The 18929-nt window shown below is 48.9% G+C and overlaps 1 protein-coding gene across 3 annotated transcripts; it reads right to left on the bottom strand.

Annotated features, from left to right (window-relative positions):
* Positions 1-206: 206 nt before the first annotated feature.
* On the bottom strand, positions 207-18406 carry RAP1A (RAP1A, member of RAS oncogene family). 3 transcript variants are annotated; one of them, XM_033519881.1, is made up of 9 exons: positions 18159-18406; positions 15149-15218; positions 11884-11967; positions 8919-8987; positions 8110-8166; positions 6676-6816; positions 5191-5334; positions 2706-2820; positions 207-932 (listed from the first exon to the last, which is right to left on the bottom strand). In XM_033519881.1, exons 3-8 carry the CDS (start codon positions 11938-11940, stop codon positions 2734-2736), a joined length of 555 nt encoding a protein of 184 aa, XP_033375772.1. In that variant the 5' UTR covers positions 11941-11967; positions 15149-15218; positions 18159-18406; the 3' UTR covers positions 207-932; positions 2706-2733. The 3 variants fall into 3 exon arrangements, with proteins under 3 accessions (XP_033375772.1, XP_015506059.1, XP_015506057.1); XM_015650573.3 differs by lacking the exon at positions 18159-18406 and adding an exon at positions 13241-13363; XM_015650571.3 differs by lacking the exons at positions 11884-11967; positions 15149-15218; positions 18159-18406 and adding an exon at positions 11223-11502.
* Between the last annotated feature and the right edge of the window lie 523 nt (positions 18407-18929).

The raw sequence follows: 18929 nt of genomic DNA, 5'->3' as shown, positions 1-18929 counted from the left end.
GCAACACAACCTTTAAAATAAACCTTTAAAAACCTTCTAAAAATGTTTAAAAACCTTTAAAAAGCCAGGAGAAACCACAGCAGGTGCCTGCTGATCTTTGGGGGGACCCCAACAAAAGCCCTGATCCACCAGGATGGGAGAGGAACTCACAGAACATGAAGCAAACCCAAAGGCTGGAAACGGTAACAAAAACACAGAAACAAAAATGAAAATGTACTAAAATTTAATCATTCATAAAAGCTGTAATTTAATCTGTGACAGTAAAACACAAGAAGCAATATTAGAGTTGGTTTAGTATATTATATATTTTTTGCTTTTAAAGCCATAGAAATCAGTTATCCCAGTTTTTTTCCTATAAAAGACCCATTTTTCCAAAGCATTATGCACAAACATTTTTAATTAGAATACAATGGCAGAATGAAAATAATGATGTTCCGTAACTTTTAAATATAAAATGAAGTCAATGACTCAAAAAGTTATTTGTTGCAGTGAGTTCAAAGGGAAATTTTGGATAATATATATCTATAGTTATAGATATAAAATATAACAGTGGAAAATTTTTAGTGCTTGATGGGGAGAAATTATGATAAAATGGTCAATATGAATTTTAATTATAATAGCAATCTCTAACATTTGAAATGCATCCATGCTCCTTGGGATAATCATATGCTAGAGTCAATTATATTTATTTTCACATCTGTTAATTGCTATTGCAAAGGAGGAGGAATATTGGCTTAAATTTCCAAGAGATATACACAGAGCAACTGCTTTTTCCAGGGACTGTGTGCAAACCACTTTTAAGATCTAAATTCTTCCCGCAGTATATAAAAACCAGGAGAAGCTTCTTCCGATATGTTACTCATTTCCATAAGGTTCTCAAGTTGGGAATGCTGGCACTTTCCATTTAGGCAACAGTTCTTCATTCCTGCAATCTGGAGAAAGAACAGAACACAAGTGGCAGATGATGCAGGGACATTTCTTGCTGTGCTGAGGAGGGCAGTGACCTCCAGGGCCTGACAGTGCTCACAGGCAGCAGCAGAGCTATTTAATTTATTAATAAATTATTTATGTAATTTCCCCACAATTCAGGGCTGTTTGTGGTCCAGAGCAGGAGATTGTGGCAGCTCTGCACTCGTTGTGTTTTATCATGGCCAGACAACTGCCACCCTCCTGTCCCTGCCCGATAGCACCAGAGGCATCAGGGGCTCTGCAATTCCCCCTGCTCAGCAGCCCAGGGGAGGGGGATCCCTTCCAGCTCTGGGGGGTTCTGGGGTGCTCTCAGAGCCCCAGGAATGTGACACCTCCAGAGCCCTGATCCAGGCCTGGGTCAGGGGGCACTCAGGGAGGGACTGGAGGGTGCAGGGAGAGGGGCTTTAGGGCTCCTGCCATCCCAAAGCACAGCAGGGTCTGAGGTGTCTGAGCACAGAACTCCTCCAGCAGCTCCCAGTGTGTCAGTGCTGCTGCACACGGGGCCTGGGAGGGAGGGACAGCGCAGAGATCGCTCCCTCCAGGGCTGGGGAAGCCAAACTCCACCCTGGCTGAGCAGGAGGGATCACCTCAGCAATAGGAAAAGCCACTCAAGGCTCCTCAGTCTCCTTTCCTAAAGCCATTGTTTCCCCACAGCCCTGGGCTGTTCTCTTCTGGCACCCAAAGCTGGGGGGAAGAATCCACCTGGATCTTCCCTCATCCCTCATCCCTCCTCCCTCATCCCTCCTCCCTCCTCCCTCCTCCCTCATCCCTCATCCCCCATCCCTCATCCCTCCATCCCTCTTCCCTCATCCCTCCTCCCTCCTCCCTCTTCCCTCCTCCCTCATCCCTCATCCCTCATCCCCCAGGGCAGCTCAGGAACAGCCCCTGGCCTGCAGAGCTGCTCTGAGCCACCCCAGGGCCACCTCAGGGCACCTCAGGGCCACCTGAGAGCACCTCAGAGCCACCTCAGGGCACCTCAGGGCCATCTCAGGGCACCTCAGGGCACCTCAGGGCCACCTCAGGGCCACCAAGAGCAGGGAGCCGGGGCCTGGCCCAGCTGCTGTCCCCAGGAGTGCAGCAGGGGCCGGCAGCTCTCGGGTGCTGCAGGACAGGGCTCAGCCCAGGACACAGCAGGGACCCCCTGAGGGTGACAAAGGCAGCTGCCATCTGCCAGTGCCCTTCCCTGCCCCCAAATGGGGACATTTGTGTCCCAGACCTGGAGCTGTGGAGCTGCTGTTTCCTTCCAGGAGCATGACACAACAGCTGTGAGCACACAGAGTTCCCTGCCAACATACACAGGAAGATTATTTATAGCTGTGTCCAGCCTTGGCGTGGTTTTTTGGTTGGGTTTGTTTTCAGCCTTTTTATGCTTGTTTTGGTTTGGGGTTTGGTTTGGTTTGGTTTTTTTGGTGGGAAGCTTTTTATTTCTGTGCCATCAAAACCCACATCCCACCCAAAGCAATTTGTAATTGTCCCCAGAGCTCCCAGCACGGGGGCAGCAGCAACACCAGCATCTATCAGAGGATAAAAAGGAAGCAGAAGTGAGCTCTGGTGGCTCAGAGCTCGGTGTCACAGGCCAGAGGGAGAGCCCAGAGGAGCCAGAAGGAAGTTCCTGCTCAGGGACAGCCCAGGGAGCTGTGGGAAGAGGGAAGAAGCCCAAGAGCAGCAGAGGGAAGGGGGCTCTGGCAGGAGCTGCTCTGCTCCCCTGCCCCAGCTGGGATTCAGACACCTCTTACCTGGCTCAGAGCTGCTGCTGATGGGAGTCTAAAGCAGCAGACATGATTTCTTTTTAGGCTTCTTCTTTTCCACTGGTGTTTTTCTATTTATCTGTCTGACCAGGTCATAAAAGATCTGCCAATGAAAAACACAAGCTGAAAAATCCAAGTGATAAAACACAAGCTGTCAAAACCGAGGCAGGCTGGGGAGCTCACAGCTCTTTCCTGCTGGCTGCAGTTGTGCAAATTCAATTAAACTGCTTGAATTTATTAAATGTTGCTCAAGCAGATGCTTGTGGAAGAAGAAACCCAGAACTTCCATCAGTGTGCAGAACATAAGAGAGCTGGAAATTGAGTTTGTCACCACCAAAGCCTTCAGAAGAAGACGGCAATGAAATGACAATTTCCTTGCTTTGGAGATGTGGGAGAAAACTCGGGATGAGCAAAGGGTTTATTAAGACAGGTATAAAACCCTCAAGGATCACCTCATCAGCAGTGCCCTGGGCTGCAGCTCTGTCCCCTGCCTGTCCCTCCCAACATCTGCCCTGAACTCCACATCTCCACCAGGGCCCCCTTTCAGCTGCAGTTTTGTCAATGCTGCTGCTGCCACTTGTTTTCCCAGCAAGACTCAACCCATTTATAGCAAAATGAGCTTTGCAAAAATGCTTGGAGCTGGGTCACAGCGTTGAGGAGAAATATTTCAACCTTCAGAGGGCTCCACCCTTGTCCTTGTTTATTTTTTCCCCTTCCTGGAGTGGCTGACAGCTCACAAATTCTTGTTGATTCCAAAGGAATTCAGAAGACAAAGAAACAGTTTATAACACACTGTAACAACTGAAATTTAAAATCTTCCTTTCTCATAAATTAGATTCTTTAGGTGCTAGTACTGACTGTGAGTACAGATGACTGCAACAAGGTTTCAGGAATGCCACCATCCCTAAAAACAGTCACTGTGCTGCAAGAGCATCTCAGGGCACCAGAAGGACACCTGGATTAAAAGCTTATTATCTGAAAGGTTTGATTCACATTCAGCAAATGCATGGAGGAATTTATCACTCTTCATCTAGATTTTAACAAATTTAGAAACTCCAGAAGCAGTGAGAAAGGAGGAATAAACCCCAGAAGAATACAAATGCTTCCCCAGCCCAGGAGCCAGCAGGACAAACTCCCAGGGCACTGAGCTGCTTCATTCACAATTTCTCTCTTTCATTTCCTCAGCTTTTGTACTTTTTACAATTAGGAAATATCAACTGGCAGGAGACCAGAGACTCATCTTCCAGATAATGACATTCTTCTCTCAGATGTGAGCTCGCTGGAGGCTGCAGACCCAGCAGGGGAAGAGGGAGAGGCAGGATTCCTGTGTGAGGGATGTGGGGTGACACACCAGGCTGTGCCCCACAGAACCCCTGCCCAGGGCTCTGAGGAGGCTCAGTCTGCACCCCCAGCCTGGAAATCAGAGCCCAGCATCCATCCCCCTCCCTGGGGATCTGCTGGATGACTGAGCTGCTCATTGCTTCATTTCCAGCCCTGCTTCTCCTCCAGCTCAGACACACAGATCAATCCCTGCTGGCAGCAGTGGATCCTGAGCCCTGCAGCCAGGCTAATCCAGCCACAGGAGCTGCAATTCCCAGAGCCTGGAGCTCCCTTTCCTTTCCACAGCCCTGCAGCCAGGCTAATCCAGCCACAGGAGCTGCAATTCCCAGAGCCTGGAGCTCCCTTTCCTTTCCACAGCCCTGCAGCCAGGCTAATCCAGCCACAGGAGCTGCAATTCCCAGAGCCTGGAGCTCCCTTTCCTTTCCACATCCCCGTGCAGCCCCTGCTGCCAGCCCAGCCCTGGGCCAAGATCCTGCTGCTCCTGCTTATCACAGCCCCTGAATGGTCCCTCTTATCTGCTGGCACCAGCCCAGCTCTGCTGCACGGGGTCACCTTTGCTTTTGTGCCTGGAAACTTGGCCTCTGGCACAGGCAGATAATTCCCAGCACAGAATAAAAACTTGGTGCCTGATGTGGAGCAGAGCTCCCTCAGCACGAGCCCACGGCCCCAGGGAGCAGGAGAAGGCACCCAGAGCAAAAGGGGGTCCCAGTTAAACTCAGAACTGCTCAGGCCTGGGTTTGGGCACAGTTTCAGCAGGCTGGGGGCTTGCACAGGGCTGTGATGAGGCATCTGCAGCCAGAAATTCAAATGCTTCAAAAGCAGCAGCACACAAGACAAGGAGTACAACGGGGCATCGTCCACGTTTGGAATGGCAGCAGTTATCTTTACAAAATACTCTTTCAGGATAAAGTTTATCTGAGCTAAGAGGCACCCAGCCAACCCAGGACCTCTGCTATTCCTGGCCCCTGGCTATAGAAACACTGACCTGGGAACTCACCCTGCCTTTACAGAGAAAAGGGACCAAAAGTACCCAAATACACTGCATGGCAACAATTTCCTAGGCTGAGAATTGGGATCATCCTGGATCTCCCCAGTTCAGACACACCCAGCTTCAGTGGCACATGGTGGTTACCTCGTTTACGTTGATTTTGGACTTTGCAGACGATTCTAGAAAGGCACAGTTACACCACTGTCGTGCTAAGTTCTGCCCCTGCTCTTTGCCCACGACTCGTTCTTCCTCCAGGTCACATTTATTGCCAACCAGGATCATGGGAACCTGGAGAGGAGCAAGCAGGAAGAGAGATCCATCAGCAAGTTCATGTACAGGGAGCTCTGTGCTGCTGGGGCTCTCAGACTGAGGAGGGGGAAATGCAGTGGAAAAATGCAGTAGGAAAAGTGCAGGGGGAAAAGTGCAGGGGGAAAAGTGCAGAGGGAAAAGTGCAGGGGGAAAAGTGCAGGGGGAAAAGTGCAGGGGGAAAAGTGCAGGGGGAAAAGTGCAGAGGGAAAAGTGCAGGAGGAAAAGTGCAGGGGGAAAAGTGCAGGGGGAAAAGTGCAGGGGGAAAAGTGCAGGGGGAAAAGTGCAGAATGAAGTATGAAAACCAATAAAAATCAGGGGACAAGGATGATGAAGTGGCACCTGCCCCTCTCCAGAGTCTGTCACAGGCCCTCCAAGACGTCCCAAGAGGAACAAAAGGAGCTGTCCCAGCCCAGCCTGGCCAGGGCTTGGAGCACCCTGGGACAGAGGGAGGTGTCCCTGCCCATGGATGAGCTTTGAGAACCCCTCCAGCCCAAACCTCTCTGGGATTCTCTAACACCTTCAACAGGGGAACAAAGCCCACCCAACAATCTCCAGCTCCTCTCCCAGGTGCCACCTGCTTGGGGACAGCAGTGTCCTGAGGCTGCTCCCTGTCCCCTGGGGCTCTGCTGGGACAGCAGCCCTGGGGATGGCACAGGCTGAGAGCAGAGCAGGACGGTGCCACAGCCCAGAACCAATTCCTGTTTCCCCCACGCTGTGGAGACCCAGAATAAACCCCAAAGAGCTGCTGATAAGGGTGTGCACCCGCTCCATTTCCTCAAACATTTCATTCTTTGAGCAGAAATCGAGTCACTTCCAGCTGGAAAATAAATCATTACCTGCTCCATTTGGTAATTTACAACACACTGTTAATATTTATTCCCAGCTTTGAACTTCAGCTTCCCCTTCACACACCTGGGATAACCCTGTCAGCCTCCAGTGCAAGACAGCTGCAGAGCTACTGAGAACATTACAATATCCTCACTGCTATTCCTCCTTAACTTTGAGGGAAATAAAGCACAGCTAAAGCACAGAGAAAGGAGAAAATTCAAATCCTGGAAAGGAGTCTAGAGAAAAAGTTAAATCATGTTGTTCTCAGTCAACTCCCAGCACTTCAAAACACTGTGGCTTCCAGGACATGGGAAAATCTGGTTTTGTGATGGCCCTTAGCAGGTGCTGTGCCTCAAACAACACCACCAAAAACTTACTCAACACTAACCAAGAATATTCTTTGAAAGAAGCTTTGTCTGTAAACATCCAGGCACTTGAGAGCAAACACTCCTTAACCATTTGCAGAAATAAATACAAACACATTCTACTCACATCTTCAGTGTCCTTAACCCGTAAAATCTGTTCCCGCAGGTCCTGGAGGTCGTTAAACGTGGACTGTGCTGTTATAGAATATACTAGTGCAAACCCCTGCCCATTCTTCATGTACAGATCCCTCATGGCTGTGAATTGCTCCTGCAAGCAAATATTTTTTAAAGTAATTAGCTGGTGAATGCAACTAATGAATAGCTCCAAAGGAATAGTTTTATTGTACTGGAGACGAGCATACAGTGCCATACAGCATGGATTTACATATTTACCCCTCACAGAAACCCACTGAAGCATGGAAATTGAATAAAAGCATTAACACTCTCTTTCCCTTTGGGGTTTCTTTTTCCCTTAATAAAGGGTTTCTCAAAAAAATGTGGAAAAGATGAAGAGCAGCAGTAAAACCATCTCTGCAGACAGACTGAAATGCCAGAGTGGGCTGGACAACGCCAGCAGGGACAGGGCTTTTACCAGACCCACACAGCAGCAACTTCTGCAGCTGCTGGTGGGAATTCCCAACGCTTTCCCAGTAAAAGCAAGCTCCAGGGAGCAGCTGGGCTGTGCTGGCAGCCCCCAGGCAGAGCAGGGAGGTGTCCCCACGGGCCCCAGGCTCCCTGGCAGGGCCAGCTTTGCTGAGGAACTCCTCTCCACAGGCTGCTGGCACTGGCTGGGGAGCAGCCCCTGTGCTGGGCTGGGCTGGGCTGGGCTGTGCTGGGCTGTGCTGGGCTGTGCTGGGCTGGGCTGGGCTGTACTGGGATGTTCTGGGATGTTCTGGGCTGTGCTGGGATGTTCTGGGCTGTGCTGGGATGTTCTGGGCTGTACTGGGATGTGCTGGGCTGTACTGGGATGTGCTGGGCTGTACTGGGGAGCAGCCCCTGTGCTGGGCTGGGCTGTACTGGGATGTGCTGGGCTGTACTGGGATGTTCTGGGCTGTACTGGGGAGCAGCCCCTGTGCTGGGCTGGGCTGTACTGGGATGTGCTGGGCTGTACTGGGATGTGCTGGGCTGTACTGGGATGTGCTGGGCTGTACTGGGATGTGCTGGGCTGTACTGGGATGTGCTGGGATGTGCTGGGATGTTCTGGGCTGTACTGGGATGTTCTGGGCTGTACTGGGATGTNCTGGGCTGTACTGGGATGTTCTGGGCTGTACTGGGGAGCAGCCCCTGTGCTGGGCTGGCTCTGGCTGCAGGCTCTGGCCTTGTGTTCCAGCCACTTGCAAAGCTCAGAACCCTCCCAGAGCAGAAGGCTGATGTGGGGATGGCACAGGGGGCAGCAGCTGGGGACAGAGCCCTCCAGGCCACTGGCACTCACCACACTGGGCTGGGGTTATTGAACAAAATCCTTCCCTTTACGTTACTGCAGCTGATTTATTGCTTTTGCTTGGATCACCACTCTTAACAAAGGAACTCCACAGCAATCAGATAAAGAAATGTCACTTACTGTCCCTGCTGTGTCGAGGATCTCCAGCATACACTGCTGACAGTCTACTTCCACTTGCTGGGGAAAAAGGGGAACAAAGAGCTCAGACTCAGTGGTGTGCAGTGGGACAGGCAGGAGGGATCTCAGCTCAGTTTGTTCTTCTGCCACAAAGGGCTCTGAGCAGAGCAGGCACCTGCACCTGCCCAGGGCTGAGCAGCACTGCTGGGAGAGGATTAATCCTGCCCCAAGCCAGGCATTTGGGTCAGCTCATGTGCTCCAGGACTCCCTTCATTAGCAAGGCTTAAATGAGCAGCTCACTGTAAACATCTCAACTTAAGTGAGACTGTAAATATCTCGACTTAATCCACTCCTACAAATCAAAGCACCTTAAAACTTCAATTTTACTATGCTGATGGGAGAGAAGGGAATAAGGAAGAGAGGAAAATTCAAATATTTCAGGGTTCTCACAGTGAGACTTTGCAAATGCTCCACTCCCTGAGAAATGTCTTGGATCAACGAGGGTAATTCCAGGAAAGTCAAGTAAATTTAACAGCAGAACTCATGCCACGATTTAATTTAATTATCCCAGGCAGAAATGTCACAAGTTTTCAGTGTATGTTTTGGTGCCTTTAATGCTGGTGACATTTCTAATCCGTGAAACAATGGGTCACTTGACATCCATCCAGGGAAGAAAGCAGCTCTGTGCCTGGCATTACGTAACAGCTCAGGGATCCTGCACGGATTTCTGCTCAGCAATTCCAGCCCTGCACCCAAAACAGTCCCAGCAATTTCAAATTCTCTTCAGAGAAATAAAAACCATGCTGGTTTACCTTTCTGTATGAATCTTCTATTGTTGGGTCATATTTTTCAACAAAAATTCCCTGAACGAACTGTACAGTCTGGAGAGGAAAGAAAGGAGAAAAAACCCTAAGTGAGCTGAACACATCCAGAAACATTCACAGGAAAAAGCAACATCAGTAAAACTGCTCTGCTGTTTTTATCAAATAGTGAGAAAAAGACATAAAATTTCCATTTTGCAAATGAAATTTGTGTTTTTTCTGTTAAAATCACGTTATTTGAGCCATGTTTGCACAACTTTTTTGCACATCAACTGTTTGCTCTCTTGTCTCAGAAAAGATGATACCCTCAAAAATGCCTTCACTCCACTGCCTGTGACTTTAGGAGGATAAAAACCACCAAATATGGAAGACTTGAGATTTGAGCAGAAGCACTGGCAACCTGTGCACTGTGGGAAATTCACATTTCAATCCAAAGGAGCCCAGAGCTGCCCAGGGCCACTGCAGAGAGCAGGGAGTGCAGCCTGGAGAGCCTCCAGACACTCCCTGTGCACAAAGCACTGCAGGAGGAGCCCTCACTCCACCTCCAAGGATTCCTTCCCTGCACACCTCAACACTTCCCAGGGAGCTGTCAGAGGGATGGGAGCACCCCTGGGAGCCCAGCTCTGTGCTCTGCCTTCTGCCAGGACAGTTTTCCTTCTCCTCTGGGAGGAAAAGCTCCTTCTTCCTCTTCACCCACAGTTATCTGCAGTAAAACAGCACAGGAGTGGCTGCAGATTTGGTGATATTTGTAAAGCAAGGTGATGTGCACTCGTGAAACTGAGAGCTGAGATGCCAGAACTTCATTCTGTCTCTTGAAAATCAACCAACACACACCACATATCTTCTGCCAACCCAACCTTTCACAAGCTTTAAACAGCAAATTTGTGAGGAAAGTCTGAGAAGCCACAAGTACCTCATTTCAAAATCATTCTGTATCACTAAATAAGTGCATCCCTGCTTCTCCAGTCCCACTGAGCAGCTGTCCAGTCTGCCTGAGCACCAGATCACAGCAAGGTTCAGTGGATCACCGTGTTACATCAACAGCAGCAGCCAGAGCTGGAGGTTACAGGCTGTGTTTTTGGATTGTTGCTGGGAATTCAGGTCAGCACCAGCTGCTCCCCAGGGAAGGCAGCTCTGTCAGGCTCTCACATCAGCACTGGCACATCTGTCCCCCTCTGCCTGGGGAACTGCCACAGCCCTGCTCACATGGAGCACTCCTCATCTCTGATGGGCTTCACTTCTATTCATTACAGCCAAAGGAGAGGCCAAGGGAGAAGCTACAAATCTGGGGCTGGTTTTGGGTTATCCAAGGTAGATCCAAGACTTTTAGAAGTTTCCCTCTGTTTGGGTTGTGCAGCCCAACTTTAATTTCCAGTCTGTGTAAGGCTGCACCACTGGGCACTGTAAATTGTGTCACCCACAGAACTCCAGAACAGTTTCAGCCCCAGAAATGGGATGAAACTGTTGTACAGGAAACAAAAGTTGCTAAATGATTGTGGCTTTATAACTGTGAAGGTTTTCTGCTGCTCCAGAAGCAGCAGCAGCCCTGTGCTGGCACAGAAGAGTTAAAACAAGGAGGAGCTGCAGTGAAACAACCCCATCTTGTCATCTGCACTCCAATGCAAACTGAGCTGGAAATCAACACCAGGCTCTTTGTTGCACAGGTCAGTTTATACAGTTGGGAGAATGAAATTTAAAGTGATATTATTTTAAATCCCACCTTGTAACCTCTCCTTGCTAATGCTTGTAAATAAGCACAGACCCTTTGAAAGCTAATTATTATCCACTCCTAGCTGCTAATTGGCACTTTCTGGGTGCTCCTATGAACACAATGGATCTATGCTGCACAGGAATTATCAAACATGCTGACTTAGCACCCACCCTGGCAAAAAGAATTTAACTTTTGTTTACCAGACTATTTGAGTATTTGCATTTCAGCTGTTAAAAAGGTCAGTGATGGTGCTGACTCAGACTTCACATCACCGAGAAGGAAATTCAAGTATGTCAGATGCTGAGTAATTTTTATTTACAGCATACTACTAAGTGGCCCATCTCACCTAGTGAGTCTTTCAGTGTTATAAAAGAAAACTAAGATAATCAGGGAAGTGCTGGTGGAAAAAGTAATTCAGATTGCTTATATTGCTGTGGAAGAACAGAGCATGTAAAAAAACTACACCTTGTACACACCTTGTAGTGATTAGGATTGCTGAAAGAGTGCATCAAATTTGATATACAACTGAATAATGTCTCCTCCTGTTCCCTGGGATTCTGCAGGTGATTTACCAGGATTATTACCTGGCTGTGGCAGCAGAATAAACAGCGAGGCAGGACAGGAAGGCTGCTCAGCTCGTGTCTGTGACAAGGAACGCTGCAGTTCCTTGCTGTAGATAATTCACACTTGACCAGTTCTGCTGGAGAGAGCTGCTTGACTGCTGAGTGATAAATGGGTGACACAAGTGTCTGTCTCAGGGCTCTGCTATCAACTCTGCTGTGTAAACCTCTCCTTAGGAACAAGACAAGCACTTGAGGAGTGCAAAGTGTCATCAGGCTGCAGAGGGGTTCAGTGCCCTGAGCCCAGGTGCTCGCTCGGGATGGAAACCACGCAGCCTTTGGGGTGTGCAAGGCTGAACCCCCACTTCTGTCACTGATTCCAGCCAGACTTCTCCTGCTCTGCCAGCGCTGTTGGGCTTTTAATACTCACACAGATATTCAGCCATGTACAGCACAACACCCATGCAGGAAGCAGACATGACACACTAGTGATTAATTACCAGCAATTAACCACCTCTCCAAAACCATGCCACCCCTCCTCTCAGCAGTGGCACAGTGGCTACAAGGAAGTCCTGGCACATGTTAGAAGTCACACAAACTCCCCAAAGCATGAGGAACCTGGTCTGAGAGAGCCAGGCAGCTGGAGGGCTGGGGATGGGCTCCAGAGCTGCTTCCCCAAACTCACCAGAGCAGACTTGCCCACACCTCCTGAACCAAGGACCACCAGCTTGTACTCACGCATGGTGTGGTCTGTTCAGAGAGCGACGACCTGCAAGGCAGGAGAGAAGGCAGCAGTTAAAACCCAGAGCTGTGACCCTGTCCTGAAAACAGCAGCACTCCCCCTTCACCCAATCCTCCCAGGACAGGAACACATTTATTGACAGCTCTGCCTTTCTCCACATGAACACACTCAGGCTGAGAAGGCCACTCCAACAGCCCCAGGTCACAGGAAATGGCCAAAGCTGATCCTGGCAGTGCTGGGGGAGGAAGAGGATGGACACAGCATGGGACAAACACAGAGCCTGTCCCAGCTGTGCTGGGCACCACGAGCTGTCACTGCCTGTCCTCTGCTTCCTCAGCACTTCATGGCACACACCAGAGCACGGGACAAGAAAATTAGATCAGAAAGAAGCAAGTCAAGAGGTTTCTCTGCCCCCACCCCCAGCAGGGAGGGATTTAGGTCAGCATTCTCTCTCTGGAAAAGGTCAGGCCCAGCGCACGGCTGCCAAGGCAGAGCTCTCTGCTCGCCCAGCACGGGCTCTGCCTTTTTATGGAAATCTTGCAACTCCCTCAAGTCACTACGCAGCACCAGAAAACTTCTCCTTCTCCTCGAGGTTCCCTGACAAATAAGGCAAATGACAAAGCTGGTGATAAACACTTTCCAGGGTGTTTATATTAGCAGCCAGGCTGGGCTGTCCCGCTCCGGGGCTGCGGCAAACAATGAGCTCAGCACGAATCCCCCCTTCCGCAGGGACGGCGCTTCCTTCCCAAGTAAGGCTGCACACAGCAGAGCTGGGAGCCTGGGCAGCCTCCTCTGCTCCCAGGCACTTCAAACCAACGCTGCCACACAATTTATGGGCTCACAGGCTGCAGCCTTTAAAAATAAAAACGTCTTCCAGACAGTCTGATGGAGAAATGCATCACCTCGCTGATGTGGCCGTGAGCACGCCTGTGAAGAACAGGGGCTGTATTTTTAGCTTTGCAATGTGGACAATTCCCTGACAATCTGTGTCCCAAGTTTATGTAATCATTAATTAGGGACAGGTTCTCTTCTGTCATTTCTGCTCCCAAGGGGAAGATGTAAAACAGAGGCAAGAGGAACCCTGTGTGAGCTGAACTGAGAGCTGGGGAGCCTCCCCAAACATCCCCCTTCACCCTCACCCTCACCTGCTTCATGGGCTTAACATCACCCAAGAGTGCCTTTAAACAAAAATCTGAAAATCCCATGTGCAGCTAGAGAGAGACACACAAATTCCTGGGCTCGGTTCAGCACGAGTTTAAACTCATTTTTTAAGCTGGAATAACAGAAATAAAGGACTTGCCTGTGCTGGGGCTCTGCAGTTCCACAGCCAAGCTGCCCTGCCATCAGTGCAGCCCATCTTTCTAAGCACCTGCAGGAGGTTTTTCTTCAACTCTTGAAGCCCACGTGAGCTGCAGTTGCCTAACTGCAAATTGTGAAACCAAGTCAGACTGAAAGGGGTTTTCCAGAAACTGCCTAAAAGCAGAGCAGGGGATGGCTGTGCACTCTAGGACACTGACAACAGCTCTGGCTAAATTCTGGGAACTGCGAGCTCTTCTGCTTCAGCATTTCCCTGAGAAGTAACACTCACTTCCTTTCTTTCAAAATCATGATTCTGAATGGGAAGGAGAGGGGAATTCCAATTAATATTTATTTTCCCTTTGATAATCCCAAGAAATTAAAATCTCATGCATTTTTTATAAAGCATAAATACAACTTATTGATCCAGGTTGTCTTCATTTCCCTACAGTCCCACAGTCAGTTCCACCAAAGAAAACTCAGAAAGCAATCAAGCTAAGGGTTAAATTTAGCTGTGAACTATTTCACTTCTTATTTATAGTAGAAAATACTTGTGGGAAAGTTTAAGCTGGGAGCAGTACAAGACTAACTTCTCATTTCTTCTCTACAGTATTTGCTGATTTTTTTTTTTCAGGTGCAACAGGAAACCAAGATCCTGAAAGGCACGAGCCTTATTACTGTAAACCCCACATGCCTTAATTATCTTGTAGCTCTTTCACAAGTATGTTAATGTTATCTGTTTATACTACATGAATAGAGTGCTCAAGAAATTACTATGCTGCACCCTGGCCAACTTTTCATTTGGCAACTGTTGAAGCCCACCTAAATACAGTCAGACACAGCAGCATTCATTTCCATCCAGAGCTCTCTGCAGCAGTCACATGCTGTGAAGCAACGGCTCCATTTCCAAATGGAACTGAATTATGGCTGTTAAGTCTTCCTTCAGAGTCAAGAGAAGAGTATGGTCACTAAAGAGTGTAAAAAAAATTAGCTGTACATGTTCTCATTGGTTCTGAATGGTGTGGTGCAAAGCAAAAGCTGAGTGTGTCTCCTTGTGCCCCTGAGCTGTGGCAGGACAAGCACAGGGCACATCTCTGCCATCCCATCACATCCCAAACCACCTGCATCACCTACAGGCTGAGAAATCATAGGGTTCTTTCATCTGTAATCACAAAAAGCTTTGCTTCTACACCATCAAACAGCCATCTGTGAATCCACCAGAATCCATCTGTGTTCTGTATTCTTTAACAGGAACATCTCTTCTCTGCTGCTGCTGTCACAAGTGCCCGGGAGGAGACACAAATGGACATTCATCCATTCCCAGCAGCAGCCCCAAGCTGCTCAGCTCCTTCCTGACAGAAAAGTGAGGGGCTCTACCCCAGGAGCAGCTGGAGAGGTGAGAAAAGCTGCAGGATATTTGTGTCAATACCCAAAGGCAGAGGATCCCTGCGAAGGACCACGGGCAGATGCAAGCAGAGCTGGAGCCCTGCCCTGAAATGTGGCTCCCACTGCCCTGCAGCTGTGCTCAGCCAAGCCCTGGTGCATTCTCCTGCTGCAGGAGTCATCCTCAGCCTCCTGCAGCCGGGGCTGCATCGGGGCAGGAAGCACAGAACTCCCAGGGTATTTCCCAAGGGGAAGAGCGGGGCAGAGGCTGCAGGAGGTGGTGGGGACAAGGGCTGAGACCCTTCAGGATACAAACCTGATGCAAAACCAGCTGCTTCTGTTACAAAACTTTCAGCAGCTCATCAAGAAATTGGTAATTTGGGCGGTGGGGAGAGAGAAGCATGAACCAAATAAAGCAAAGACAGCACCAAGAGGGAGTGAGTGCCAAGAACTTCACTTATCAGTTACCCACTCCAATGTTCACAGAAATTACATTTAAAATATGATGAGAACACTAAAAAACCCTTACCTTGGCATAAAAGATCTCTCATCAGTGATAGCAGCTCTACTGAAGGTTCTTCCAGGCTCCTCACAAGGAACTGAAAAAAAGAAGAGTTTAAAAAAGAGTTAATTGTTTTTCAAGTGTCAGCATTTGAGAAGCATCTCTGTAGTGCTTAAGCCAAACCACCCTGCTCCTGTGGACTTCTCCCCAGAATACTCCAAAAGGCAAACTCAAACTAAGCATGTCTGAGGTTGCATCAAGTTCACAATTAATGCTGAAACACGGCAGAAAGACTCAGAGCAGCCCAATGTCCTGAAAGGGGGAAATCCATCACTTATCTGTTATCACTGCCAGGGGAAAATCCAGTGCAACACCTCCAAAGCACCTTTATTTCAGGGAACCCACCAGGTTTGTAGCAGGGGGTGGAACAAGATGAGCTTTGAGGTCCCTTCCAGCCCAAACCATTCTGGGATTCTGTGACAGTCCTGGAGAGCAGAACAACTCCCAGGAACCTGCTGGCTCCTTGGCCAAGAGTTTTAGAAGCTCTGACATTTCCAGTCCCTCAATCCTTTGTTCAGCAGCACTGAACAGCAGCAGGGCTGATACTTCAGACAGTAATCACAGCATTGGCTACACCCTGCTGCTCTAGCAGGCAAAGGCTCCTCTCTTTTACACTTTATCCTTTCTTTTCAAGGGATAAAAGAATGAATCAACTGTTCCTCTGGAATCCCAGGAAGTTTAAATGAAAACCTAGTATGCTGGTTTTTTTGAAAATATTTCTTTTTAGCAGCTCTGGAGTCACCTTGGAGTCACAGAAATCAAAACTGTTTCCAAACAGATAATGAGAGCTCTCATAATCCTTGTCAAATATCTTTCCAGGTATAAGAGAAAGTGAGTCTAGAGGGCAGGGTTGGATGGGATATTGGGCAGGAATTGTTCCCTGGGAGGGGAAGAGCAGCCCCTGAATCCCTGGCAGTGCCCAAGGCCAGGCTGGATGGGTTTGGAGCTCCTGGGACAGTGGGAGGTGTCCCTGCCATGGCAGGGGTGACACTGGATGGGCTCTGAGGTCCCTCCAACCCAAAGCATCCCAGGATTTCTCATGAGGGCTCCAGAACTGATGGCTCAGCAGCACCGGCTGCGCCTGCACCCAAAAAGCAGAGCCTGAGTTTGAATGAGGTGAGAGAAAAGGAACAGAAAGAAGTGAGGCACAGAAAGGAGAGGCACAGAAAGCACAGCATCAGTTCCTAGAGCCTGTGTGAGATGGGCTCTCGAGGCACAGCTCCTGCACACACTCACTGCCAGCCACAGGGGCTTTGCTCTCTGCTCGGCCCCAGGAAGATGCTCCAGGATAGAGGAGGATGTTCTGGCCCAGGGGAGAGAGCCACGACCACTCACCTGGCTTTAAGGAAGAAAAAAGAGATTAACTCCTTGCCTGCTCATCACTCACACCTCCCTTGCTCTGACTTTCAGCAGAGGAAAGCGGAATATTGAACATTTCCAAGGGAAATTTGGGGGGGAAGCACAGATGTGTCAGAACTCCAGAACTCCAGAACTCCACTCAAGGCTGGCTGTGCCACTCCTGCCCGTGGCCTTGCCCTTCCCATTTCCCAAATGAGAGGCAGATTCTTGGGATGCTGCAGCCACACGTCCTGCTTATTTTTATCCTGGCAGTTAAATACTGAATCGTGGCTACTATAAACAAACCTGTTTAATTTGCAACTTGTAAATGTTCTCTGTGCCAGTTTTATTTCAGCTACTATAAACTAGGCCATGGAAAGGGGTGGATTTTCTTTTTTTAAAAGTGTCAACTAAACATTGCTCAACACTCTACCAAAATCCCTCCATTACTCAGAGCCGTGTTGGCAAAACAAACCCAAACCCAGCACTTCTGCAAGGGGAAGATTTACAGTGATCAAAACCACACTTAAACTGACAGATTCCCTCCAGAGTCAAAAAAAAAGAACCCAAACAAACAGAGAGAATGATACAGCAGCAAAGGCTGGAACACCAGGCCAAGGATGTCCCCTTGCCTTGAGCAGGGCTCCACTCAGCACCTGCTCCACACCTCATTTCCTCTACACCAATTCCAGATATTCAATTACTCAGTGCAGTCCAAAACACATGAAATACCTCCCTGATGCTCATCGAAGCTGTCATCAATTACACACTGGTTCCAGGAGCTGCTGGGAGCAGGGATGTGCATCCCAGATGAGAGGGGATGGCTGGAAATTGCAGATCCTGCCCCCAGACAGCAGCCAGGCAAACACTGGCACAGATTATTGGGTAGCAAGGAGTCTCTTCCATTGATAAAAATCACTGCCATGGACTCCCTTGTTCACAACACGAGCCCCTTCTCAGGGCAGTCAAACTCCCTGGCTTTAGGGAAAACCTCCTCCACCTTTCCTGAGCCCACCAACAGCAGAAAAATGAGAGGGAAGAGAAAAACAAGAGACTAAAAGACCAGACTAAGAGGAAAGCAGGACTTGAATGTGGTTTCAAAAGTACAGTTTGACAAACCCCTGTTCACAGACCCTGCATTTATTTTCTTACTCATTATCACTGTAGTATCTGACACCAAATAAATTTCTTTTAGATATTAACATTATGTAAGAGGTAACATTTTATAATTTGTGCCAAGAATCTCAGCCTCAGTTTTGTAATTTTAACACCAAAATCATTATCATTTCCACTGACTGCTTTCAGCATCAAATCAAATACCAATCAAGGCAACAAATGTGTAATTAGCTATGCACAATCCTGCTGTAGGATGAGTCATGACCCCACTGAGGTGCATTTCCTATCCTGGAACATGCTCTCCCTTTTCCAAATCATCAGTGACCCAAGTCTAAATACATTTTCTTTTGTTTTTCAGGTAACAAATCACCCCAAAAAGTCACAGCAAGAAGCACACCCAGAAAATAAAGCTGGTGACAAGCCAAATAAGCAAACAGGTATGTGAGAACACAGGAGAACAACACTGGCCAGAGGTGTTATCTGAAGAGCTCCATCAGAAAAGGCAAGAGAGCAGCGTCCAAACCTGGTCCAGCCGTGTGCTCCTCAGAGCCACATCCCCATCCTCACTTTCTGCAGCGCTCTGCATCCTCCGAGCAGCTCCTGAGCCAGGGCCATAAAATCCTGGGCAAAGAGTAAAGTCCTGCAGCAACACAGCCCTCCCCACTCCAGTGTTGTGCTGAGCTGGAGCTTTCAGCAAATTAACTGCAGCCCACACAAACAAGGCAGAGAAACAAACTTCTTGGAAAACAGCAATAATTCTGTCATTGGAAATTGTCATTTTGTGCACAAACGCTCTGGGATTGATCCTCCTCAGCCTGTAATCTTTTGTGCAATCAGCTTCACGCTGAACCTGCAATTTCAAATAACATAATGTTAACTTCTATGGAAGTGACTGCCTAATTATTCATTGGAAATTGCTCTGCCATAGAAGCTCTCCAGGCAAGGAACAAGGGCTCTGGGCAGCTAAAGCCTGCCATGCTGAAATGGCTAATTTATTTTTTGTCCTATTGGTCTGCACTTGCACAAAGTTGGTAGGGACCTGTGCCAGGCAGACAAAGGCAGGGGAAAGGAAGCCAGCAGCACAACTCAAAGCCCAGCACACACTGCATCCCCAAATTAGAACAGAGCTCTGGGTCAGGGGCTGGCAGGCTCCCCTCGGGCTGGGCTGTGGCACTGAGCACGGTAACACCGAGGGGAGTGAGATGTGAGCAGGACACAGGACAGGGGCACTGAGGTGAGCAGGACACAGGACAGGGGCACTGAGGTGAGCAGGACACAGGACAGGGGCACTGAG

The sequence above is a fragment of the Parus major genome, chromosome 26 (assembly GCF_001522545.3).
Source record: "Parus major isolate Abel chromosome 26, Parus_major1.1, whole genome shotgun sequence".
NCBI classification, from domain to species: Eukaryota; Metazoa; Chordata; class Aves; order Passeriformes; family Paridae; genus Parus; species Parus major.
This window is presented reverse-complemented; position numbering and strand designations above follow the sequence as displayed.